General features: G+C 34.1%; 4 protein-coding genes across 5 annotated transcripts; 1 reads left to right on the top strand and 3 right to left on the bottom strand.

Moving 5' to 3' along the window:
* Window positions 1–1,747: 1,747 nt before the first annotated feature.
* Window positions 1,748–2,218, bottom strand: LOC137734189 (agamous-like MADS-box protein AGL80). Its single transcript, XM_068473496.1, has one exon. It carries the CDS (start codon window positions 2,216–2,218, stop codon window positions 1,748–1,750), a length of 471 nt encoding a protein of 156 aa, XP_068329597.1.
* Window positions 2,219–3,967: 1,749 nt separating this feature from the next.
* On the bottom strand, window positions 3,968–4,921 carry LOC137733282 (late embryogenesis abundant protein 6-like). The gene is made up of 2 exons (XM_068472422.1): window positions 4,785–4,921; window positions 3,968–4,424 (listed from the first exon to the last, which is right to left on the bottom strand). Exons 1-2 carry the CDS (start codon window positions 4,860–4,862, stop codon window positions 4,170–4,172), a joined length of 333 nt encoding a protein of 110 aa, XP_068328523.1. The 5' UTR covers window positions 4,863–4,921; the 3' UTR covers window positions 3,968–4,169.
* A 6,438-nt stretch (window positions 4,922–11,359) lies between these two features.
* Window positions 11,360–14,859, bottom strand: LOC137734747 (uric acid degradation bifunctional protein TTL). 2 transcript variants are annotated; one of them, XM_068474022.1, is made up of 5 exons: window positions 14,561–14,859; window positions 13,801–13,858; window positions 13,478–13,579; window positions 12,303–12,459; window positions 11,360–12,102 (listed from the first exon to the last, which is right to left on the bottom strand). In XM_068474022.1, the coding sequence occupies exons 1-5, from the start codon at window positions 14,785–14,787 to the stop codon at window positions 11,642–11,644; spliced, it is 1,005 nt and encodes a 334-aa protein (XP_068330123.1). In that variant the 5' UTR covers window positions 14,788–14,859; the 3' UTR covers window positions 11,360–11,641. The 2 variants fall into 2 exon arrangements, with proteins under 2 accessions (XP_068330123.1, XP_068330124.1); XM_068474023.1 differs by having other exon boundaries at window positions 11,360–12,099.
* A 1,605-nt stretch (window positions 14,860–16,464) lies between these two features.
* LOC137735493 (3-hydroxyisobutyryl-CoA hydrolase 1-like) lies at window positions 16,465–23,133 on the top strand. The gene is made up of 14 exons (XM_068474925.1): window positions 16,465–16,665; window positions 16,982–17,062; window positions 17,680–17,748; window positions 18,431–18,494; window positions 18,725–18,804; window positions 18,943–19,026; window positions 19,945–20,029; window positions 20,205–20,290; window positions 20,473–20,594; window positions 21,136–21,196; window positions 21,373–21,474; window positions 22,005–22,106; window positions 22,181–22,222; window positions 22,738–23,133. Exons 1-14 carry the CDS (start codon window positions 16,624–16,626, stop codon window positions 22,873–22,875), a joined length of 1,158 nt encoding a protein of 385 aa, XP_068331026.1. The 5' UTR covers window positions 16,465–16,623; the 3' UTR covers window positions 22,876–23,133.
* Window positions 23,134–27,203: the final 4,070 nt, after the last annotated feature.

Below are 27,203 nucleotides of genomic sequence, written 5' to 3'. Positions count from 1 at the left end.
CTTAATTGTCATATAGGTTTTTAAAAGTTTGCAAGATTAACTAGCTAGCAAGTGTTTAACTAGATTGCATTCAAGGATAAATGATTTCATTCTTTAATGAAAAATGTTTTTTAGACCTCACTTATAAATGTGAAACTTACTTGTATTAGATACGTGGTCCGGTCCGTAAAGAATAATACTAACATCTCTTATTGGGGGAGAAGAATTTATATCACACGGGTACACTGTCATGGTGGTATCCTTTGCCAATGAAATAAAAATGTGTAAATTTATGTTCATATGTCCTTGTTTCATTGACAAGGGAAGCACGCGAAATGCACTCATCCAATCCCATGCAAATAATGTATCTTCATTATATGAATTTTATAATCAGAGCCTTTTGTTTTTTTTTTAATCTTAATTTGAAGATTATCTCTATAAAAATAAAAATAAAAAATAAAAAAAATTCATTCAAATTGGAGGTCATTTATGCATGAAACAAATTAACGGTGTGAGCACCAAGTAACATATTCATGATATTTTTGGTTGAAATTTATACAATGAAGATATATTAATATTAGCAGGGGGAATGCTCCGTTGTGCGTGCGCAAGTATTATGCACATGGAATCCAAATAGTATTTTACATTCAAAAATGTTATTATACTATCTATTTGCATCATCTATCTAATAAGATAGAATCCACATGTGTTGGTGAACCCTAACTCTATTAGAGAGATGATACAAATAGAAGATAAGTGCAGCACTACTCTTTTACATTTAGGGGTGACGGATTTGGCTAAACACGCAATTGACTAGGCATATATAATAATTCAGTATTGAACTAACCATCAACGGGAATCAAACTTATGACCTCTTATAAAAGAGAATTTTAACGAAAAACTCTCGGTACTATTTACTTTAACGAAAAACCACATTTTTACACTAAAAAGTCAATTCTGGTACTATTCACTTTACCCTTTATTTTGTCCTTATAGTTAAAATTCAAAGTTTTCAAGCTCTTTTTATTAGTTTTCCTCTTATAAAATGTAGTAAAATTCCACTAGACCATAAGACTAATAAGTAGTGACCATCACCCTTTTTTTTATACAACGATATATTTTATACTAAGGAATAGGAAATAAATAAATTTCGAACTCGTAGTTCACGAAATTTGAACCTATAACCGAAACCGCGATACTAAGTGCAACCATGAACCTTTTTTAATCAGAGGAATTAAGAAACCCAACAACAGTGTCGACATACAAATCAAATATATAGAACACCTTAGCGGTTGCCACTTAGTACTACGGTCTAGTGGTATTCCTCTTCATTGGTACGTGAGAGGTCGTAGGTTCAATTCCACCAAAGACGAATTGAACCACATTATTGCTAGATCATTGTAAGGCTTAACCCACTCTTCCACTTCCTTAATGTAGATAATATTTTTTGTTAAAAAAATAAAAATAAAAATAAAAATAAAACCCACCGCTTTAACGGTTAAGATTTAAATGCTTTATGTACCACTTTAACGGTTAAGATTTAAATGCTTTGTGTTCAAGACAATTTTCCTTTTATTTTATTTTATTTGGGGGTAAAGATCTTCAAGACAATTTTGATATGACATTGCACTACATAATATTCGAATTAAATTATAATGAAAATCCAAATAGTGGAGCGGTAAATTTATTTTAATATAACCTAATACCCCATCATTTCTCCTCCCTTTTTCGTTACCCTTCCAACCTCATTAATTATTGTTGCTTATGGTCACGCCTCTTGCATTTCTTCCTCAATTGCTTCTATATTTTTCTCAATCGACAACAACAAGCCGTTCAAATCCGTACCACTCAAATTCTGCAACCAGTCACCTGGGAGGCTCCCGCGCATAGATTGTACCATTATTTCCTTCTCTTGGTTTTCCTTAATTTGTTTTTTCAACTGCTCCTCAGCTTTAAGTATCTGCTGCCTAAGAAAACTCTCTTGATTCAGCATATTTCTGCTTTTGTCCCTCTCCGGCATCTGCTTAAACCTTGTGACAATTCGTCGGGCTACATCTCGGCACGAACCAACATCTGGTTTGGTGTCATACTGGCTATAAACGATAGCAGATACATCAATTCCACAAAGAATGCTAAGTTCCTTTACCTTCTTCATCAGCCCATTCTTCCTTTTCTTGAAGGTGACTTTTCTTGAAACGTCATCTCTTATGTATGCAAGCTTAATTTTTTTTCTTGTCATGGTGAGCTTGGGATTGTTGAAGGAATAGACAATGGATTAGATGATTTTGAGGTTGAGGCGGCCTCTTGTAGTTCATTCCCTGAAATAAGGTATATATAGAGTTGAAATATGTAATTATAGGGTTTCTTTAAATGTAAAGCCAGATAGATTTGGGTTGGTTGGATATGGATGACTAAGTGATGATATGTGAATTTATTATGCACATTTATGTATAGGATCTGGTGAGTATTAAGGTACAGGAGTTCAATTGGAATATGTGAGTTCTAATCCTCTGCATCTTTATATATAGTTGGATTTTTCTTTTTTCTGTTTTTTTGGCAAATGATTGAGGGCTCATTTTGGCAAGTGCCTTAAAATGATTGATTCTAGAGAAAATATTTTTGGGTTTCAAAAACACTTGAAGTGCTTCCAGTAAGAAGCACATAACTGATGCTTTTAACATGAAAAACTTCAAGTGTTTTTTTCAGAATTAACTTGCCTTTTTACTAAAATATGGTTCCAAAAATATTTTATTTAAAATCAGTTTTAGTCATTTAAAAGCACTTGCCAAATTAACTCTAGGAATTTACCCATGCAGCAAAGTTTTGAATTCAAATCCATCTGCTCAGTATTGTTTGTATGAAAAAGTTAATTCAGTATTTTACATATTAATTCATTATCAATGCTTAAATTATTATCGTGTCACATCTCGTATTTGATGATCCATAGTGTATCATGTATGTCTCTACACGTTAACAAAATATTCTACACCAACCACTAATTAATTTTTAATAAAATAATATTTAAACCGTTTAGCATTACTAAAGAGCGGACCAGGATCATCTCCTAATCTAAGGATGAGAATCCTCATGACCAAGGTATGTGGACCATTGGATAAAAATTCAACGGCTACAAACATAGAGTCATTTTAAAGTTATAATAATTATAACCGTTGAATTTTCATCCAACAGCCCACATCCCTTGTTTATGAGGATCCTCATCCTTAGATTAGGAAAGGATCCTGATCCCTAAAGAGCTACTCGGAGGAGAAAATTTTACACATTCTCGAAACACCAGCTTTTTAAGAACTCCTAGAAAATTTCTTAAAAAAACATGATTGGAGTTGATTTTTTTTTTTGAAGTTTTATCGAAAAGTCCACGGTACTGTTCACTTTAACGAAAAACCATATTTTTACACTAAAAATTCAATCCTGGTACTATTCACTTTACCCTTTATTTTGTCCTTATCATTAAAACTCAAAGTTTTCAAGCCCTTTTCATTAGTTTTCCTTCTTTTTTTTTTTTTATATTCATTTTAATGTCTCGAAGCTCTCATTTGTCACTTAGTACTACAATTTAGCAGTATTCATCTTCAGTTGTAAGTGAAAGATCTTTCGATTCTTGCCAAAGACAAATTTGAATCACATTATCGTAGTCCACTGTGAGGCTTAACCCACTCCCCCACAATACTACCTCTTGATGTATAGATAATATCATTTGTTTAATAAAAGAAAGGGAAACAAAAAAATTAGAAGCTCTCATTTTGGGAGCTTTTTTTTTTTTTCGTTTTTTTTTTTTTTTTTTTTTTCAAAAGTGTCCTAATGTCATTGAAAGTACACATAAGGGGAATCCATAAGTGCCGAGCCTAAACAACAAAATAAAATAAAAACCTGAAGATAGAGCCTTGAGGGCGAGACGTGGCCGGGCGACTAAAAATAGTGTGATAAAATGTATCATAACAAAGATTATAAATAACATCAAATTTAATATTATTAATTTTATATTACACAACATAACAAATTTGCCTAAAATCGGAGGAAAACTGTATCGAATCAAAACTATAAGAAATAGTTTAACATAGAAAATTACATGGAAATGCATGAACAATACAAAGCACATGCATATATATATATATATATGAATAAGGAGTACAAATTCATAGGTGCATGTTCAGGGAAAGATAAATAAAAAATTAGGGCATGCGTTTATAAGCTGGATGACCTCCCGCACCGGCCAGTTCAGAAGGAGAAGCTCCATGTCCATGTGTAGTGTTCGTACCATCAGCCGCATGCTTTGCCTTAATTTCATGTTCATGTGCTGCCTTGTCTCCAGCTCTGGCAATCTCCCCAGCCTTGGCCACATGCAGTGACATTGCTGCTTCAGCTTCTTTAGCCAATCGCACCTCATGAGCTACGTCTACTCTCGCCTTTGCTATTTCCTTCTCAGCCTAGTAATATACAATTTGAAGCCAGCAATATAAAAATGAGTGTTAGGTTGAAATCTGATTATAGTCGTTTGATTACATACACGAAACGTACGTAGTAAAACACTCCAAGCATATTCATGCACGTTCATAGGTACATTGATGTACTGATGAATGAATGTACATGTCACTTCGTACTTGTGTGTATTTTCATAATGATAATATTGTACAATGAAAATGACCAAATAAAAAAATCAAACACCTGAATATATTCTTTGTGGAGTCGAGACTTATATGATTAAGTCGCTCTATATTTCTTATGGAATGTAATCTGCAAACATATCAATGCAATACTATTTGTATAAAGTGTTGTAATATACGTACCCTCTCTTCGGCCCTGGCCTCCTCCTTGACCTTTTTCATGGCGCCCATTTCATTTATCTTGTCCTTCACTGCCTGCATTTTTTCTTTCTCTTTTATCAACACCTTACAAAATTAACCAAATGAACTGCACTATAATGCTCCCAATAATCGACAATGAAAAATGTAACATATATATAGAGTTCGTACGACCCAGAAAGAGCAAAGACGGTCTATGGACGTATAGGTGACACTTGTCAAACATGCAGACGTTTAGGACAAACTTGTGGGCGATGTTGATGAGGAGTCAATCAATCTAAATTCCCATCCCACAATGCCAATTCAAGATCCGAGTTTTAAGTTGAAGGCATAATTTGAGAATAAGGTTGGGTTTCATCTTAATTAAGCTAATTTTTCCTCTTGACAAGTGTAAATTTCTGTGTATTGTACTACTACTATTTGATGAGTGTCAATTCCGTGTGTACGGGAACGGAAAGGGATCCTCTCCGGATCCCTTCCACCAAATCCACCCTATCACCTAATCTGGGCTCTTGAAACTTGATCCAATGGTTAAAGTTATTATAATTTTTAATGAAGTCGTTGGATCAAATTTCAAGAGCCTGAATTGATTGATTGGGTGGATTTGATAGAAGGGAGCCGAAGAACATCATTTTCCTACTGGAACAACGATTGTAGCATAATAATGTATTAACATGTAAAAAAAAAAATTTATACAATAACAATGCATGTGGTGATAATCTCATTCACAATTTGCCCATGTATCTTCATTTTTTTTTATAAGTAATTAGCTTCTTATACAACTACAATTCATACTTCTTATACAACTAGAATTCATACTGCTTTTTTATACCATGCACCGCCTCCTTCGGTCACTGCCCTTTTGTCCTCGTATTTTTAATCCTATTACTACTGGTGAATGCTAGTTATTTTTCCCCTTGTACTCTCTCTCTTTTTTTTTTCTTTTTTCTTTTTTTTTTAATTTTCATCTTTTTTATTATTTTTAGAGAGACTTTGGATGTGGTCCTTAGTTATAAATATTCTTTGATTGAAAGCTTGTTGGTTTTTAATTTTTGATCAAGGGCTTTGAAATTAATGTAATAATTTATTTCTATGTACGTTACTATATTTTTTAAATTAAAAATTAGAAATTTTAGTTGTTTATATAAATGAGATTTTAAATATAAACAAACCATAATTTATGGGATTAAAAATTTTAAAATACAAATATACTATTGTGTGTGTGTGTGTGTGTGTTATAAACATGGGTACATTCCGAAAAATTAATTTAATCAAAACATGGGTACATTAAAAGAGGGAAGAAGAAGAAGAAGATATTAGGCTTAATAACATTAGTAAATTTCTTTGATTAAACTTGATATGGATACATTTTAAAATCAAAGAAAAAAGAACGTACCCATGTAAGTTTAAAAATGGATTAGAAAAAAATTGAATAGATTTTATATAAAAAAATTATACATTTTACATATAACAAATTGGTATATTTAAGAATGAGTACATTTTAAGATTAAAAAGTTTTACATGAATGGATACATATAATTAGCATGGGTACATTTAGCAAAATAAAAAGTACAAATAAAAAAAATATATGGGTACAAATACAAATAAACTTTAAAAAATATGGGCACAAAAAGAAATTAATATATGGGTACAAATCAAAACTTTAAAGAAATTTTTTTATAATTATATAAAAAAATTATACATTTTACATATAACAAATTGGTATATTTAAGAATGAGTACATTTTAAGATTAAAAAGTTTTACATGAATGGATACATATAATTAGCATGGGTACATTTAGCAAAATAAAAAGTACAAGTAAAAAAAATATATGGGTACAAATACAAATAAACTTTAAAAAATATGGGCACAAAAAGAAATTAATATATGGGTACAAATCAAAACTGAAAAGAAAATTGGTACAAATTAAAATGGGTACAAACTAACACTAAAAATATATGATAAAAAATTTAGTCATAAATATAAATATACTAATTGTAACATTTTTAACATTAAATGAATATATTTAGAAATAAAAAAATATTTTATTATTGAAATAATTAATGATGTTATTAATACCCAAGGACCTTGATCAAAAATTGAAAATGAATAGGATTTTAATCAATGGAGTAGCAAAATGAAGGATGAGAACCTAATTTCTCCTTATTTTTAACATCCTACAATACTGCTTGATTATCGAAGTTGTTTATTTTGTAGAGAAAATTGTAGCAATGGTCCCTCAACTTTAAGCCAATTGGAGCAATGATCCCTCAACTAAAAATTCATGACCAATAGTCCCTTAACTCCTCAAAACGTGCAGCTATAGTCATTTTCATCAACTCCATTAAAACTTCTATTAAAACGAGTCGTATTGGAAAAATCATTGCTCCAATTGGGTTAAAGTTGAGGGACTGTTGCTCAGATTGGGTGAAAGTTGTGGGACCATTTCTCCAATTAGGTTAAAGTTGAGGGACCATTTTTAGAGTATTTACCAAATATAGCCAAATATTAGCTCTTAATTTCAAAAATGACAGTTTTTATAAAAACTTTCAAATACATTCAAAATATCACTTAAATAGACACAAATGCCCTTAAACTTTAAAACCAAATAAATTAAAAAAAAAACCAAAACCCTATTAGTTTGATATTTTGGACGGCAAAACCTAAAAAATGGTGGAGAGATAGTGAAGGCATCGGCTACTATGGAGACTTTGTGTAACCCTAAACATATGAAGTTGAGTGTAGATGGTTAATATTTTCATTCTTCCTAGTCCACGTTTTCTCTTAGCTTTTGTAGTTTCTTCCTTTGGTTGAATTTTATTGAAGAATAAACTGTCAATTTTTGTAAAGACCACGGAATAGAAATTCTTGAGCACATATTAGAAAAATTAGGTTTTTTATGTCAATGGAAGATAGACAAATCTAATAGCATTTGCCAATCAGTTAGAGACAAAGCTAATAGTTCTTCAGTGCATATTTGAAAAAGTAGGGTTTTCGGAATAAAGTTTTTCTTTCTGTTTTTTTATTCATCTTATGTTGGTTTGGTAAGCAATACTAATTTTTTTTTTTTTTTTTCAATGTGTAAAAGTAATTGGAAGTTAACTTCCAGAATAGCACCTTAATCAACAAGGTCCTTCTTCCATTGCTCATATGCATGATGTTTTGTGTATATATTAATTATGTATATGTCACTTTTTATTTTCTTATTGTTTTGCTCATATTTCAGGACAATGTGTAGTTTGACAATTTAGTGAACTACGATGGGAGATGGGCTGACTCAACGTACAAAAATTTGCAAAACAAAAGGATTACTTGTTTCAGACAAGATCACATTTATGGAGCTTCAAAAGAAAGTACATAGTATTGTGAATGTGGACCAAAATAACTATGAGATAAGTATGAAAGTCATATATAACGCAATGGAAACTACATGGCCTGCAAATATAGTTGATGATGATGAAGTGAGGGCATTTATTTTTGAAAACCTTTCAAGGTCTTGGAAGATTCCCTTGTGTGTTACATTAAAGTAGAAAGTATTTTCTTTGGAAGATAATGATGACCCATTACAAATAAGTCTTAACTTTGTTACCCAAGGTGATTTGGAAGATATTGTGCTACATGATTCAGATAACGACTTGGTAAATCAAGAAGTTGAGAATGGATCGTATCATGAAGAATTTGAGAATATGCCACACATGGAGTCTGATAATGTGTTCCAAGATAATGTTGGATTCAATGAGTTGCCTCCTGAATGGATGGTATGTGATGATGTGCCTGTTAATGTGCAATTTGATGAATCCAGCTCTAACCAATCAAATGTTCACAAGGGTACAAATATTGTGCATGAATCAGACAAGGCAAACATGTGCAATTCAGATGGAACCAATTGTACGAGACTAAGGAGGATTTAGAAAAAGAAAAAAAAAAGTTGGGTATTGATGCTATGAAGAACAATTATGAGTTCAGAGTGAAGAGATCAAGCAAAGAAAGGTTTGAAATTGGTTGTGTCGGCGATGGATGCAAGTGGTACAACATCATGACAACAAATATTGCTGAATGTCTCAATGTAATCACCAGAGATGCTCGAAAACTACCTATCACCCGATTTCTTGAGTATTTAAGAATGAATATTCTCCATAAGTGGTTTTATGAGCGTCGAACCGAGGCAGCCAAAATGAATACACATTTAACAGATTAGGCAGACAAATTGGTGCAAGAAAATAACAAGCAAGGATTATCATTACAGGTATTTTTGCATTCACTTAAATAGAATTTAGTCCAATTTGTCTATTTAATTTTGGAACACTTTCATTTGTTCTCAAGTTTTTAAAGTATTTTACAGATTCTTAGGCTTAGACCACCCCCCCCAAAAAAAAGAAAAAAAAGAAAAAAAAAAAGGAGGTTAAAAACCAAATCTTGTGTAACTTCAACGTAATTGCTGCTATGGTTTTATATAAATTGCCTTTATGATTTTATGCAGCGGTTCAGGGTATTCATCCACTTCTCTTACGGATCACTAATTGCGAATTGCTTTTGAAGTTCTTATGCGGAATATTTTTTTGGTTGTTTAGTTCTTCTTTTGTTTGAGTAATATATATGTATGTGAACATGCAGGTATCGTTTATTGCAACTTACTCATTTCATGTATACGATGGATCTCGTATTGAAGTTGTGAATTTAGAGGAAAAGAGTTGCACATGCCGACAATTTAATTTTGACCAACTCCCTTGCTCACATGCTTGTGATGCATGTAGACACCGACAACTTTCATGTTATCCTATGTGTTCTCATTATTATACTACAAACTCTTTGGTCATTGCCTATGTAGAAACTATATGGTCAGTTGGTGATCAAACTAATTGGATAGTAATTGATGATGTCTGTGAAAGAATTGTCCTACCACCAATTACACGAAGAAGATATGGTAGGCGCAAAGAAAAGAGGATCCCATCACATGGAGAAGAAAAATCAACTCGAAAGTGTTCAAAATGTGGTTCAAATGGCCATTATAAACAAACTTGTAGGAATCCCATTCAACTTCATCCTAGTTTGTAGAACCCTTTTAAATTAGAGTTTTATGAATAAAATTTTCTTTCTATCATTTTATTGTATGGGCCAAGAAATTGAGGTGTAACGAATAAATATTTTCTTTTGATCATTTTATTGTTTGTTTTGGTTGTACGTACAATTCTTTAAATTTCCTACAATTAAAAGATAATTACTTTTATTTCTTTACTTTGATTGTTCACTTTTATAACATACTAAAGTGTTGTCTGTGAACAAAGTGTGAAAGAAAGGTTTCCTTGATTATTTGTTAAAATAAAATTGAGAGAAAACTTTTGCTCTTCGTTTGGAAAAGAAAAGAAAAAAAAAAAAGGAGAAAATTTTAGTAGAGATTATAGCACAAAAAGTTTTAAGTCTAACAATTAGTTATTCATATAAATTGACGGTAGTTATGTCTATTTAAGTGAAATTTTGAATATATATGAAAGTTTTTATAAAAGTTGACATTTTTTAAATTAAGGGTTAATTTCTTGTTATATTTGATAAATTCCCCCATTTTTACAATTTTTCATTTAGTTCCCATTTTTCTCCTTGATTCTAACCTCACGTGCGTGGCACATGACTCATTTTGATGGAAGTGTTAACGGAGTTAACAAAAATGATCATAGCTACACGTTTTGATGAGTTAAATGACCAATAGTCATGAATTTTTAGTTGATGGATCATTGCTCTAATTTGGTTAAAGTTGAAGAACCATTTCTACAATTTTCTTTATTTTGTATGACTCTATAAAGATGAACTTTGCAAAATAAAAATAATAAATACTAAATTGAAAATCGTTTAATCGTTTGATTAGTGTAGTCATGATTTTATTGTTTAACTGAATAACATAGCTTTTCTATATTGTTGAATAACAAATAAGATAACTAATTAAATGGATTCAGATTTAGCTATCTTTCAGTAAAGATGATCTTTAAAGGGTGATTTCAAAATTTGATGATTCGATCGGATCAGGAAGTAACATTGTAGGATTTTAAAATAAACGAGAATGTCAAAAGAGAATGTACGAAGGGAAAGGTGACTAGCATTCCTCATCTTTTAAGCAATATTAGATACCGAGTAACTTGCCGATTTGGTCCCTTAATTATTACTCGAATGAAAACCAAGTAGCTAGACAATTCTTCTAGAAAAACAAGTCCTAGTTCATCAAAAACAACCATATTCCTTCTTATCGTAAATTCAAAGCTATTTTATCTAATTTCTCATCAAATTAAGTCACGTAACTTATATGAGACACTTTAAAGAATAGATTGGTAATTTTCAATGAGTTTCAAGACCTAATTTTCCCAGAAAAAAAAAAAAAAAAAATAGTACAGTAGAACTTTAGAGGGTAAATGGACAGTTAAATTTGAAGCCTATATGCAATGTTCAGGCCTTAAGGGTTCATGACAGAGACAGTAACAATATTACCTGCGTTGCCTATTTTGAAAACCACCCCTAATTTAAGAAAGGATTGGAAATTTTGAGCAAGAGGTTCGAAATAACTGAACTTGGATCAAAAATAAAAAATGAAAGATTGTATAGGCAAGGCCTTGACCCAGGGCTGAGCCCAGGGATGTGAATTTCACACTGGGAAAGCACACTCCTTTTACTACAAGGTGGCAAGTGAGAAAGATTTCTTCCCATCCTACAAGGAAACTGCCATTCACATTATCTTTGTTCATATTATCACCACTAACACATGGAGATCGATATTACTTTCCGATATATTTAATACATAGTTCAATCTCAAGTAAAATTATAGACAATTTATTCATCAACTGAACTACACACACGTCTAGCTTCCACGGTATGTTGTGAATGAGAAAGGCGACAGCAGCAGAGGAACATGAAAATGTTCCAATTTCTGTGACTCTCTGATCTCAAACACGATAGAAACATAAGGGAAGAACCCGCTTGGGCAGTACTTACCTGTGTTAAAGTTTATCCTGTATATGCCTGGGTTCACTGCATCAACGATGCTCATCAATTGACCACTTCGCCCATCATTATCTGTAGTCGAAGACCCTTGAAATACCCAACCACCTGCATTTGACTCGCCAAACACCGGACGAGGTTGAACACCCTTCCACATTTCTAAACACACTTCAATTCCAGCACCTGGAAATCCTCGAGAAACATCCAAGACATGGGTTGTGATGGGTGGACGGGTTCGAGTTGGAGCTTGAGAAGTTTTTACTGATGAAGCTTCAGAAGCAGTTGCAGTTAAATGCCCTCCAATAATGCTCACACGATCTTCTAGGGTTCGTAAAATTAATAAAAAAAAAAAATTAGAAATAGTAGCATATGCAAAGGAAAGAGAAGTGACTTCCTCTGGAGAGAAGAGTCATCCATGAGTTATAAACATTGTCAGAAAAGCAAAGCCCAGAGCTGCATAAGCATTAAGCGGACTAAAACTCACAATTTTGAGAAGGATCTGGAATAGAAATTTACAATACCTTCCGCTTTCTTTGCAACAATTGTGGGATTCTTGTTGCCTGTGGAAGTAACATTTTCTTTTGCTGCAAAGAGCTTCGCAAGGCGTAGCTCTGTTATTTTCATCTGCTCTTGAGCTGCAATCTCGAACTCAACTATTGGCCTGTTTGGATATCGTTTCTGCAAAGAGGAAAAGTACATCTATTAATGTGAGTAACAATTTATGCAGAATCTGTAGAGCATCGTCCTCGCAGAAGTGGTATCCTTCTCCTCACTCAACAGGCATCCCAAAATAAAGATCAGCGGAAGTTCTGGTGAACATCTCATGTGGTCTATACATTTCCTTTATAAGTTGCAAGAAAAATATTTGCTTACACATAATAAAGATTAAGGACAATAACTAGTTCTCTTCAAGCTTGGTCATTGTTTACTCAATCGCAAATGCTAATATAAGAACTATGTTAGTCAACGTATGGTTTAGGGCTACTTCTAAACTGCAGGCTATCTCCTGTCTTTTGTACACACTTTCTATGGAGTGGAACACATTCTTTATTTATTTCTTCATTGCCGGAAAACATTAAAATTTTGGCTTAAGCTCTTCGTAGAGGCAAAACTGAGCTGGTTCACCCCACCATCCTGTGCTAAATTATTGGTTGCCAAACATTGTTTTCCGGCAAAAATAGCAAGGCTAAAGTTCTTTAAAAGTATTTTTAATCGCTTTGTTTTTTTGGAGTGAATTGGTTGGAAAGGAATAATCGAATCTCCAAAGATAAAAATGGGGCGCAAGTGCCAATATAGAGGTCAGAGTGAGGTTTTATCCATCATTTTGGGCCTCAATCACCGGTAGAGACACTTGTTATATTCCAACAAACTACTATTGTCCTTGATAGTTCATTTATAAGAGAGTGATTTTTGTAAATTATTGACTTTGATTGTTTGATTTATTATGTTTCCCATGAAAAATGTTAATTAAGCCAGAATATGCAAACCAAAAGTTATTGAGTAAACAAATTCGTTCTGCATTGAGTTTAAAGAAACTTGTATTAATGAAAACGCTTAAACTGAAATTCTCAAAATGAAATAGTTTCAGTACGTTGAATCCATTGACTTAAACGCTAGTATATCTCTCCAAGCTATTCTATAATGCTCATGTGGGTCACGTATATAATCTTTAACATTTGGAAATTTTAACAATTACCTTCAACTCAGCAAGTATCCCATCAGAACTCTTTCCAGATGCACAAATAAGAAATACAAAACCAAACTTCTGCCGGTATTTAGCATTCCATTCAGCCAGTTCCTACAAAAGCCAGGTGGATAAAATTTAAGTAAACGGAAAAAACTCTGATCATAACTTTCACATAAACAAACAGAAATTGAAATATCAAACTATTTTTAATCCTTTCACTTCTGCATACTAAAACTGGATGAAATAGAGGGAAACCTTGAATATGTTTGGTTTCATTTGAAGGGGGAATTACAACTTCAAAGATATGCATAAAGTATCTGAAGCATACTAACCTGCAAGCTAGAACTAGTGGCAGTTGCTACAGCAGTTGCCTGCTCTCCCTTACTCCACCTACAAACGATTGCTTCATCACTTAATTTAATGTCATTGCATTTGCATATCTAAAAAGACTAATGGAGAAAGAAAGGCCGTTAATTAGCATCAACTAGCCCACAAAGAACAAGTGTTTTTCGCACTCGGTATGGAGCTAGTAAAACGTCAAGCGGTCCAGCAAAAGATTTAAACTTTAAAGGCCTCATCTTGATGGTAAATAATACTAAGCTCAAACACCACATGGCTTATTGCTCAGCACTCAAATACTGAAGGCAACCTATTTGTTTAACACATTCAAACGTAAACTAAAGATAGAATAGCATTACAATTAACTGAATACGAAAAATTAATCACGAATTAGAATCTAAATCGAGACTGGAAGGAGAGAAGAAAAAAAAAAAAAAAAAAAAAAAAGCAAACCCATTGATGACATGAATCAACTCCATACGCCAATACCCAGGATGCTTTTTGACGAGCCAAAATCCAATTGGGCATCTTTTGGAAGATTCAAAATTTCCAATTTTTATTGTAATTAGGTTTAATTAAACACTAAAATTTACGCTAACAACAATCCATCAGATCATCGATGGTGTGCAAATTCAAGTAATTTTAATTCAATTATGCCGATTTCCTTCAAGGGTTGTCAAGATTTGAGTAAAAATTTGTGAAATATCAACAAAAACGGCAATTAAATAAGAAAAGTGAGATTAAGAACCGAACTGAGCAGATGTGGAGTGAGAAGAAGGCGAAGGCGAGTTTCCGATTTGAGGATGAGCGGAGAACGATTGGAGCCAGCCATTGACATCGACCTTGTTGAACCAAATGTCTCTGGCGGCAGTCACAGCTTCGTCGAGAGATGAGAAAGGGGACGCCTCCGCCATTTCTTTGGCGAATTTGGTGCTTGCGCAGCAAGCTAAGAAGTCCTCCTCCTCAAATTTCAATCCCATTTCTCCTTTCCTTCAAAAGATGAGAAATTGAAAACTCTCTCTGATACTACGACACTGATTCTGGGCAGCACAACAAACAGTTGCGTTTGAAAAGAAAATGGCTTACTTTTAGCTATGCTAAATTTCACTTTAACCCCTAGACTTTATTTTGTTTCCACTTACGTCACATACATTACTTCATCTTTTCAATTTGGTTGAGATAAGCGTAAATTTTTTTCTTCTTAACCAACCACAAGTTGGTGGTCCAGTGGTAAATGATAGATTGCAAGGCTTCCTTCAAACTAAAAACTGGAGGCCTCGGGTTCGAAATCCACTGATGGTGTGGAAGCCAAACTTGTGGCCAGGGAAGGCTCAAATGTCTATATGAGTCTTCCTGATCTTTGAAAGAGGTGGATAACTGTGGCTTGTTACCAGCCCCCTTTTAAGGAAAAAAAAAAAAAAAAAAAAAGAGAATCGTAAATTGAATCACATGCAATTAGCAACCATAAAATTGAACTTTCTCAATGATTAGTCATGGTGAGAGTCGATTAATGAATTTTACCTCGAGTTGTAAATGAAAGGAGGCGTTGGAGAACAAACGAGGCTTCGGAAAAATTAAGAATAGCAATAACTAAAGAGGATTGTTATTGGCAATCGAAAAATCTCATTTTGTACTCTATACTTTCTATAATTTGAAAACAAAAAAATTACATTATAAGAAGTGCAGAAAGAAATTTTTGGAATGCCAAAAACAGTTCCCTAACTAAAGACCATATAAGATTCAGCTTTGTCCTTAAGAACGTAAATAACCAAATGTCAAGTTTGACGCAGGACTCTGATACAACTTGAGAACATATTTAATAGAAGATCGTTGTGTTAAGAGAGCAACGTTATATGTCTACATGGTTCAACCTCTAAAGGTTGATACTTGGCCTTTAGGACCCTAGCCTCCAAATCGCCATGCTCATGGATCAGCTGCCATCCCTATCTTACCAAGGGAGCAAGGTTAAATGCATACATACTTTTGAAACCCGAGCCTCCCCCTCTTTTGGGGCACACAAAGTATCCCACTTGAACCAGTGAGTACGACATCCGTCATTAGCTCCATTCCACCACAACGCCGTTATCATTCGATTAAGGTTGTCACAAAAGGTCTTGGGCACGAGAAAACACCCTACAGTATACATTAAGGAGCCGTCCTTTTGAGCGTTGAAGGCATTTAGGCTAACAATCCCTCAACACATAAAAATGAAAATCTCAATCTTATATATTATTAATTACGTCGAACTCAAATCGAATCTTGATTAAAATCCGATCAATTGACAAGTCTAATCAACTCTCTTTTTTCGTTTAATATGATAATAATTAAATCAACTCCAAAGGTTACGTTTGAATTGTTGGAGTTTGAAATGAGATGATAACAATTTTTTTTTTTAACAAATGATATTATCTACATTAAGAGACCTCACAAGATGCTAGCAATAATGTGGTTCAAATTCGTCTTTGTCAAAAATCAAATCTAAAACGTCTTATTTACAAATAAAAAAGAATACAATTAGAATATAGTATAAGTAGCGAGGTGGTAACATTTGAATTGCTCAAACAATCCTAATCATTTCCGCTACGTAAGTCGAACGCTAACGACTTTTAATCAGGTGGACTGGAGTCCGAGAGGCTGCTAGGCCAAATCCAAATGGTTTGCGTCAGCACTCTAACTAGTGGACCCAACCAATTTTCGGACCGGTAAAAAGACCCAACAATCTATGCCGCCATATTCAGCTGAAACCAGTATCCAAAAGCTTCAGGCGTGCGCCTGTCTCAGTCGTTTCAGACTTTCAGTGCGTTTCCAGTACTACCATGGCTTCTTCTATTACCTCTACCCCGCGCGAAGGAGATTCGGTGAACCAATTTTCTGTTCTATTCATACCCTTTACTATACATATATACATATATGTGTATCTGTATATATTTCTTCTGTTTTAATTCAATCCCTATTATTTTCTGTTTGGCTTCTGGGAAAATTAGGAATGGAGCATCGGACATCTTAAAATTTGTATTTCCAATGGTTAAATTCTAATTTTTGATTGTTTTCCTGAATTGGGTCGGAAATAGTTATTGTAGAAATGTGGATTATGTGAAAAATATAGTACGTTTGATTTCAATTCTTGCCTAGTATTTGTCTGAAGCCTTATGTTTTGTTCATGTTATCTGATAGGTTCTGGTACAGAAGAATTTGATTGCGAGGACATTGACATTGAACCGGCCTCGGCAGTTGAATGCCCTTAACTTTGATATGGTATTGCCCTATCATGAACATGTACTTTATTGACTATGTTGAGAGTTTGAGAGCTTACTCTTTTTCCCGTTTTCATCTTGTGTCTATGTTTTACGATTTATATTTCGTGTCTGTATTATTTTTTATTTGTAACTCAACTTTCTATAATTCAAGTTATGAAATAGATTATAAATTTTCAAGGATAAAATTTAAAAGAATGTATACCTCCTCAAACTATTTTTCTAACTTTCTTTTTACAAAAAAGAAGGTATATACTGTTTTAAGAATCATATCAGCCCTTGAAGGTCCCGAGAGGCATCATGTTGAAATCAAAAGTGGAAATGTTTATGGTACAAAAGTATGAAGGGAATGTGGTCTTTCCAAAGTACAAAAGTACGCAGAAATCAAGCAGTAATTCAAGAAATTTTTTGGTCTTCAGACATTCTTTATTCTGAGTTTGCCTGCTTCATCTTTTAATCGACTGTTAGATAATTAAATTAATCTGCGTAAAACTATGTCATGCTTTTTCATGCAGTGATATTATCTCCATGGCTATAAGGTGTGTTTAATATAGGTTTTGGTGAAACAAGAATATAATGGTTTTCATTTCTAGTTTCTTTTTTTTTTTTTTTTGGTAGATTTCTCGTCTGTTGGAGCATTTTCTTGCCTTTGAGGATGATGCTAATGTCAAGTTGGTAATTGTCAAGGTACTCTTCTTCCATGCTCTAGTTTTATGTATTGTATTTAAACTTGCTCAATGAGAAACAAGAAAGAAGAATATTGTCTTACACATGCAGTTGATCTTTAATTTGGGATATTTGATGTTTGTTAATGTGTAAGCATTTAAGTTATCACTCTTTTTCACAGACCTATGTTGTGTGCTTACATTTTCTTTTGAGTTTCGTATATAAATATTAGCATCAAAGTCTTTGGCTTGATGTTGTGAACCTACAATCCTGTTAAGATGTAAGCTCGTCTTTAGATTCTGTTTGATTTTCTCCAAGAAAGAGGATTTTAAGTTTATTGGGAGTGCATGTTTCATACCACTTGCAGCCCCACTTAAAAATTCATCCTGATCATTTTGCTTATAAATGGTTGAGAGCATAGAAGTTTTACAGTCTCTTGGCTTTAAACCAATACCAACTTGGTATTCTTTTTCATTTTCAGCCGGTTTCAGTTTGCTTGCTTAGTGGCAATCCAAAAGGATGGGGATTTAACCTGAAAACATAATTTATTTTGGTGTATAATGTATTGTGATGGATAGAGGCTGTGCTTTTATCCACTAAAGCTTTGATTGAATTAATAATTGAATGATCATACTCCTGTTTTCAGCAAGACAGTGAAAGTAAAACATTGTGACATGTGTATGATCTGTTTATCTTTTTCTAGGGGAAAGGAAGAGCCTTTTGTGCTGGTGGAGATGTAGCGGCTGTGGTTCGTCAGATTAATGAAGGCACAACTGCTTTTTTTTCATCTGTCTTTTCTTTTTCTATTTTTATTGAGCATATTTACTGATCATTAACATCATGTAATAAACAATAGCTTCAGTTTAGGTGCACACCTAACTGTCATTAAATTTTCCATTTCCAGTTCTGCTTAGCTGTGTGAAAATGTTGAGTATCTATTTGTAAGATGCAGTAAATTACTTTCAACCTGATATCACCCTGTTGCATTATAACTTAGGAAATTGGAGATTAGCTGCTCATTTTTTTCAAAAGGAGTATACCTTGAATTATTTGCTGGCAACATACAGTAAACCCCAGGTGACTTAGTTCCTTTGTTAAGTGCTGTTTTCATATTAATATTTATTCAGTTCTGGTATCAGAGGTATTATTTCTTAATCAATTTAGCTTTATTTAGAAAAATATGTTTTTCTTACTGTTAGCATGACATCCTTGAAGGTTTCAATTCTGGATGGGATTGTCATGGGAGGTGGGGCTGGTGCTTCAATACATGGAAGATTCCGTGTTGCAACTGAGAATTCGGTATGTCTCACTTTATCCAAGGTCTGAAGTTAGGAGTAATTTTGGTTGCATCCTTTTGATTTGAACTATTTGATCTTTTTGTTTTCTCTATTTTCCCTCTTTGTTTTAAACTATGGGAAGTTAACTTCTCTTATATTATCACAGTAGGATAAAACTGAATTACATGTGAAAATTCTGAGTGCCTTATATGGAAAATTTCAATGCTCTATCTGTATGCATTGTAGTTAATTGTCTGTTGTGAGATGCTAGTTATTTTGTCACTTCAATATCTTGAAAATAATCTCATTACTTTTTGTTGTACATCAATAACAATTTTGTTGCTTTATATGGACCCAAGGTTTCTGTGAGTACATTGAAAATCTATAAGTATGAGTTAACCCGATCGAGGAATGAAGACATAACCTTTCTATGACTTAAAGAATATAAAACACGTTTTCTGTTTCATGGCCAAAGTCCATGGGCTTTGAGATAATATAAAGTCTACAAGGCGTATGCTGAAATTGTGTCAAAAAATATTGATGACATATATTGCACATATCAGAGATTAAAATGTAGCATTTCTTTATATTTATGGATAGCTAAGATTTTCTGAGCTAAATGGGGGACTTGTAAAGAACAAGCATGCAAGGAAGATACATAAGTTCCCATTATAAAAACGCTAAGGGGATGCATGAATTCCCAAGCTATGTATATGATTTGAGATTATGGTTTGACCTTTGTATTGGGAAAGAAGAGGAGGGATCTGTTGTTTTCTACAAGTAAAAGCAAGAAATCTGCAGACTCTGTTATTTGTTGCATTGCTGTTGGTATCCCACCGAACGGTCCAGATCTTTTACTGCATTTGGGGAGGCAATTGCAAAGATATCTGTCTTTTTAGTAGCAACTTAATCCCTTGTATTTCTTATGAAAACTTTGCAGGTTTTTGCAATGCCAGAAACTGCTTTGGGACTTTTTCCGGATGTTGGTGCCTCTTATTACTTGTCCAGGCTTCCTGGATTCTTCGGTAATATCTGTTATGTCTCTGGTTTACATTTTTGTTTGACTTAAATAAATAGTTTATTTTTTCTTGTACTGTCTTTTGTATGAAGGGTAAAGTGGGAAGTATTGCATGTGCTCATCTTCTTTACTATCTTTGTTCTCAATTATTGATTGCTCCTTCTCCTCTATGTGCATTGCAGGAGAATATGTTGGTCTTACAGGTACCAGATTGGATGGTGCTGAAATGCTTGCTTGCAGTCTTGCAACACACTTTGTTCCATCAACGGTGTGTTATCTCTAATTATCATCATATTTTATCTATTCCAATGGTCGTAATTGAAACTTAACAAGAAGAAGATGACCTGATTGGTTAAGGAGTTATGCTAGTTAAGAATCATAACAAGTAGCAGCATGTTATTCCTTCCGTTTGAGACTTGAGTGCTTATTCTGTGGTTGGTTTATTGACAGAGATTGTCTTTGTTAGAAGAAGCTTTATACAAAGTTGATTCAAGTGATTTTGCCATTATTCAAGCAGTCATAGATAAATACTCGCAGAGTCCAGCTCTGAAGAAGAAAAGTGCATACTACCGGTTAGTATTTCTGTTCCTTTTTTCTTTAACTCTTTTTTCTAGGATGTTTTTCTTTTTCTTTTTTTCTTCTAATGGACTCCAATTCTCATGCGCGAGTCGCTTTGAACTTTCCATTAATGGAATTCACTGTTCTGCGTGATCTTATTTTTCTTCCAATGGATTATCCAGTGGAACTCACAAGATTTTATAACCATTTGGATCACCACAGCGGAAGCATGAACACCATAAAACTTTGGACACCAACTACATTCCTCATTATATTCGTTATTTTAATGGTTGAAGCACATCTAACAGTTACAATGTCTAAGTTGCTACACACTTAGAAGTTTCTAGATGTAAAATTGGTGCTTTGGCTTGGACGTTAAGGAGAGTAACTGCATCTTTATGCATTTGTCAAGTTATAACAAATCCATTGCGTAGTCCAGAAATTGATGTGTCTATTAGTTCAACTAGACCCATCATTTGTTGAACCAGTTATATATTCTCAAAAATGAAAAGCTGGGAATATGTTTTTTGTAATTTTCAGCTGTTTTGAATACAGGATGGATGTTATAGAGAAGTGCTTTTCTAGAAGAACTGTAGAAGAAATTGTATCTGCCCTTGTAAGTTGATTTGAGTTTAAAATATTGGAAGGCTTGGTTTGATGTTATCTGTGTTCTGGATCTTTGGAAAGTTTATTACTCTTTTGGCTCGGTACTTGAGTAGTTTATGTTTAGTGTTCAACTTGTAGATTAAGTATGTATACTTTACTTGATGATACCTATGATTTGTATTAAAGGAGGATGAGGAGGCTCCAAACGGAGTGGATGCTTGGCTAACTTCAACAATTCAAGCGTTAAAGAAGGCATCGCCAATGAGTTTGAAGATTTCTTTGAGATCGGTATGTCTACTGCAGGCCTTAAAATTGCAGTTGGTTAATTGTAGCATATCAAAATTACTTATCATTAGTTTGTGTAAAACTGGTATGATACCAGATTGTTTTTTTACTCCTTATATAGAGCAAGAATAAGATTGCTTGTTATGCGCAGGGCAGATGGTATAGGGTTCTATAAGTATATTCTAAAAATATGAATTCCTGCTTCGTCCGTAAATTGTATAACAAAACTAAAATTTGTTAAGCAGCTTACATTGGACAAATTTGAAGGGAGTAAAATGGAATTCACTATAGTAAGGTGAAATAAAAAGTCATCGCTCACATGAACATGTAATATGATGGTTATGAAAGGCAAATATTTCTCTTTATTTTCTCTCAGCACAAAATGAGGCATTGTATACCACACAAATATCACCTAAAGCTTGGAGTTGCAGTTTCATAATGTGCTGAGGACAAACATTAAGACACTTTGCGTTGTATGAAATTGAATTGGAAATTTTTTGGGCTTGGTATTAATGTGTTCCTTTCGATTTTAGATTAGAGAAGGAAGACTTCAGGGAGTTGGCCAGTGCCTTGTTCGTGAATATAGAATGGTTTCGCACGTTGTGAAAGGAGAAGTCAGCAAGGACTTCAGAGAGGTTAGCTTGTTCAAATAGTGTATCCACATTGTTTTTGTTTTCTCGGGTGACTCAAGCCTTGCTTTTAATTGCAGGGTTGCAGAGCTTTATTGCTGGACAAGGATAAGAACCCAAAGGTAAATGACATTTTATTACTTTTCTTTTGATAGATCGTCTGCGCAAGTAATCAACATATACTGAAGGTGTGTAATCATCTAATTATAATCAACAAAAGTATTTAAACATTCTAAATTGACTTATTTTCTGTTAACCTTTACTGGGAACCTAAAACATGAAACGTTTAAATCTATGTACGACATTGATGGTTGTGCTACCACAAAGTGGCCCTTGTCTTAAAATGAGCATATTCTTGCTTTTGACAAGTTAACTTGTGTGTAGAGAAATTATCTCTGCTGCTCATCCTGACTTTTTCATGTTCGGACGCGAAGGCATTGAAACGCCTAAAATTTTTGCTCTAATGCCAACAGGGCAAATAATTTTGGGTGTAGAATCCCTGTTGTGTGCTTACTCATCACACACGCACGCACACGCGCACACATATCTGGCTGTGTATATATGTTTTTATCATACAAATATGTGTGTATTTTGCGCTTTAATTTTCTTTGGATTCTTCTCTTGGTTCTTCATGCAGTGGGAGCCTTCCAATTTGGAGCTCGTCACAAACCATATGGTCGAGCAATACTTCTCTAAGTTGGATGATGAAGGATGGGAAGAATTAAAGCTCCCTGCAAGATCAAATTTGCCTGCAACTGCCATTGCCAAGCTTTGAGTACTCCGCTGTTTCTACCTGCTCAGACCTTGTAACTTGTCGAGGCCATTTAGTTTATGTTCGCACTTCAGCAGGTACATATAAAAACACCGCTCAAGTTCATGGTAATAAAACCGAATGGCTCGGTAGTAGGCATTTCTTGTGTCAGCCAAATGATATAAATCTGTATACTCATGGTTAAAGCCTATGAACACAAATTTGCACAACGTATCAAGCGAGGCATTCATTTGTCGATATTAATGTTCTTCTTTTATCATCTTTCTGCACGTTTGAATTTGGCAACTGAGATTGAACTTGCTAGGTAAAGTTTTGCAACCGGTAATGCTGATATGTGTTGTACGGAATGCCTTTCAGCAGTTGTTGGTATCAAAACTCTCGTACCAATTACCGTACCAAACTTTCGGTTTGGTAAAATCTATTACCATTACCATATACCGAAGTTTGGTATTGCCAAATGTTCGGTTGGCATGGTATGGCAATGGTAATTGCCACTTTATTTTGAGACAAAATCTGTTTTTGCTTTGTTCAACATTTCATATTTTGTGCCTCTGTGATAAGACAAAGATATATAAACCAAATGCATAGACGGAAGAAAATTCTCATAACAAGTGCCCAAATGGATTTACAGCCGCATGAAATGTTGATGAATTACTTGAAAATTATAAGCCTGAAACAAAGAATGGAAACATAAAGCAGTACCATAGGTCTACAAGGACAATGCGTAGCCTAATAATTCCTCACCTTAGCGGTACCGGTTGATTATTCAACGGAAACATAAAGCAGTACCACAAGACTCACCTCTTTAACTTAAACCTCTCCTTAGCTCCTGATATTCCATACATTGTAGCCTAAATTTATCTCTTATTCATCATTCACAATTCACACACACAATAATTCAAATGATGCATCAAGATTCATAATGAAAATTAAGCTTACAATCCAAATAGAAGTTAAAGTTTCAAACCAAATGAAAATTGAAACTAAACTTCAAAAGGTAAAATTCATTGATCAATTCTTCAAGTTTAAGATGTCGAAGCTTTTGGAGGAGGCATTGAACTTGTAGAAGATTGACTTTGTGTCAAGCCTACATTACAAACAAAGAAAACATATTAGTAGCAAGAAGAATTAAAGTTGAAAACCATTTAACAACAAATTTACTAAAAAAATTAAAGCATATCTTACTTGTTTCAACTTCTTCCATTTCCTTGTAAAATTGAAGCATATCTTCTGTTGGTTCTTTGTAGAAGTTTACTTCATCCACCCTAAGCCAATCACTAGTACACACTAGTGCCTCTACCATTTTAGGAGTCAATGATGCCCTAAAAGGGTCCACAACCCTCCTTCCTAGGCTAAATTCATTTTCACTAGCAACGGTAGATGTGGGGATTGCAAAGATATCCTTGGCTATTTGTGAAAGAATTGGGAACTCTTTTGTGTTTGATTTCCACCAATTCAAGAGATCAAAGCCACCAACAACAATGCTAATATAAGGAGCGGCGAAGTACTTTTCAACTTCATTAGATATCTCCAAAAGGCGTTGCTCCCTCCCTTCTTGTATAAGCTCCTTCATCATTTCAATTTTTTTCTCATCACCCCCACAAGCTTGAATTATGTACTCCTCATTTAGTTCCACATCTTCCCAATGTAGCCCCAATGGTAGTAGAAGAACCCCTTCTATACTCATTATACAAATCAAGCAAGCATTTTTTAATCTCCATAAGCATCCAAGCTATCTTTCTATCATCTCATCCAAGTGTTTTGAGGCTAATGGTAATCATTTGAAGTTTATAACAAGGGTCTAGAACTTGGCCAAACATAAGTGGGTTCACATTCTTAAAACTTCCCCAATACTTGTTAAATTTATGCATCATTGTAGTAGCCACCCTTTGCAATGTAGGATTGGTAGGATCTTTCTTTTTCTTCTCAATCTCTATTAGTAAAGCAACCACTTGATCCCATAGCAAAGTTGATGTAACATTTTTTGTTGCACTAAGCTTCAAAGTAGAATCATGAAACTTCTTAAGAAAGTGGGTAAAGGCTAGTGATTTCTCCCAATCCTCCTCATCCGGAGGCCCCACTTTTTTTCCCAAATTCTTCTTTGAATCCATCTCCATTTTTTCAAAGTAATCACAAAATTGCACATTCTCATCCGCTATCCTAAGACACACCTTCCTAAACTTGTATGCAACGTCAGGCATTTTATATGTTGCATTCCACCTTGTAGACACATCAAAAGGCACATTTGACATCTTGTCCATCTTGAATAAGATAGCAAAATCCCTAAACTTATCCAATCTAGCCGGTGAAGAATGAATGTACTTGACACAATTCCGAATCCCCTCAACCGACTTAGCAAGCTCCTTTAGCCCACTCTTGACAACTAAATTTAAGATGTGACAAGAACACCTCATATGTATGTACTTCCCACCAACCAAGAGAGAATTCATTTCCCTAGCCTCTTTTTCATGTAGTTAATCGCAACATCATTGGCGGAAGCATTATCAACCGTAATGCTAAAGATCTTCTCTATCCCCCATTGGTTCAAAAACACCTCTAGAACTTTCCCAATGTCTTCTCCCTTATGACATGTGATCTTTATGAAGTTTATGATTTGTTTGTGCAACTTCCATTCACTATCCATGAAATGAGCGGTAACTACCATGTAGTTAATGTTTTGTACCGATGTCCAAGTATTGGTTGTGATACTTACCCTTTGATTATGCATTGCTTCAAATAACTTAGACTTCTCCGACACATAAATCCCACACACCGGCCCCAATCTTCTTCCTATTTAGAATCTTGAATCGAGGTTGAGCCTCTTTCATCATGTCAATGTACCCACTACCTTCAAGCACCTTAAATGGTTGTTCATCCTTAATGAGAAACATCACAACCTTTAACTCAAGTTTTTTTTGGTTAAAGGTGTGGGGGACCAATCCACCACTTGTAGACTCATTTGTTAAGACCGGTTGATTATTATCCCCTTTCATATAAAGAGGTGAGTCTTTACAAACTTTTCTAAGGTAATGTCCTATGCTTGATGTCCCATTTTTTCCAGGATCGGCCGAAACCTTTTTTTTGCAATATGAGCAAATTGTAAGGTGAATGTATTTCCCTTTACCCAAGGTTCTTTTCACTCTCTTAGCATGTAACCAACACTCCGATTGCAACCCACTTACATCTTCATATTCATCGGGCACATCTCTTCTCTTACCACTTCCCACACTTTCATCCCTTTCTCCTTGATTTTGTTTTTGAGATTGTGTTTGAGGTTGGGGTTGGGGTTAGGGTTGGGTGGTGGAAGGTGTTCTAGTATTAGAGCCACACAGAGATTGGCTTGTCCTAGACTTATCTTGACCTAATACCGAAAATAAAACACAACATTATATCGTATACACATCATATCCAAATATAGTAGAAGCTTTCGTATAGATACATATCATACCAAAAAATAGCACCCATTCCAATTGTCTCAATTAAAAAGCAAATAAAAAACAAACATAGATTATATTCTTAACTGCTTGTTATAATTTACAAACCAATGTCTTGAGCTTAGGCTTACTGCTTACCCATCTTAGTTTATAATCTTTACAGAATACAGCCTAAACGCATATTGTATAATTCCCATCAGTACCGATCAATCACAGAAAACAGCCTAAATGCAGATTGTATAATTCCTCGAAACTAAACCCAACAACCAAAAAGCAGAAAAGCATAGAAGAAAAAAAGATATGCATCATTGACAAGTGATAACTCGATCAAAAGGTCATGCAATTCCTAATCAATTGAGTCTAATTCCATTTAACAAATCAATTACAAATCCCCAATTTATCAATTTAGGGTTTCTAAAACTTTTTTTTTATCTAACTCTTGAGAATTAACCTTGATAGGTGGAGTCCCAGTAGCGACGAAGATGAGATGGATGAGAGTGAGTGAGATTGTTCAACGGAACGATGGGAGAATCTGAGACAAGACGATGGGAGAGACGAAGTGTAGTCTATGTAAAACGGCTGAAACTTGAAAGCTTGAAATGAGAGAGGGAGAGCGAATAGTCACTCACTAGTTTGTGTCTACTGTAGTCTGTCTGTAGGGTTTATTTTTAAATTATTAGAATATTATAAATTATAAATATGTGTTATATTATAATTATATATTATATTATATTTTCGGTACGATACGGTAATACCATGGTAATGGTATCCATTACTAATATCGTACCACGAAATTTCAGTACGGTACAATACCGTACCATTACCGTTGGCACAAAATCGGTATGGCACGGTTGGCATGGCAATTTGGCAAAAAAATCCACCCCTAATCAACCTGGT

This window comes from Pyrus communis, chromosome 5 (assembly GCF_963583255.1).
Source record: "Pyrus communis chromosome 5, drPyrComm1.1, whole genome shotgun sequence".
NCBI lineage: Eukaryota > Viridiplantae > Streptophyta > Magnoliopsida > Rosales > Rosaceae > Pyrus > Pyrus communis.
This window is presented reverse-complemented; position numbering and strand designations above follow the sequence as displayed.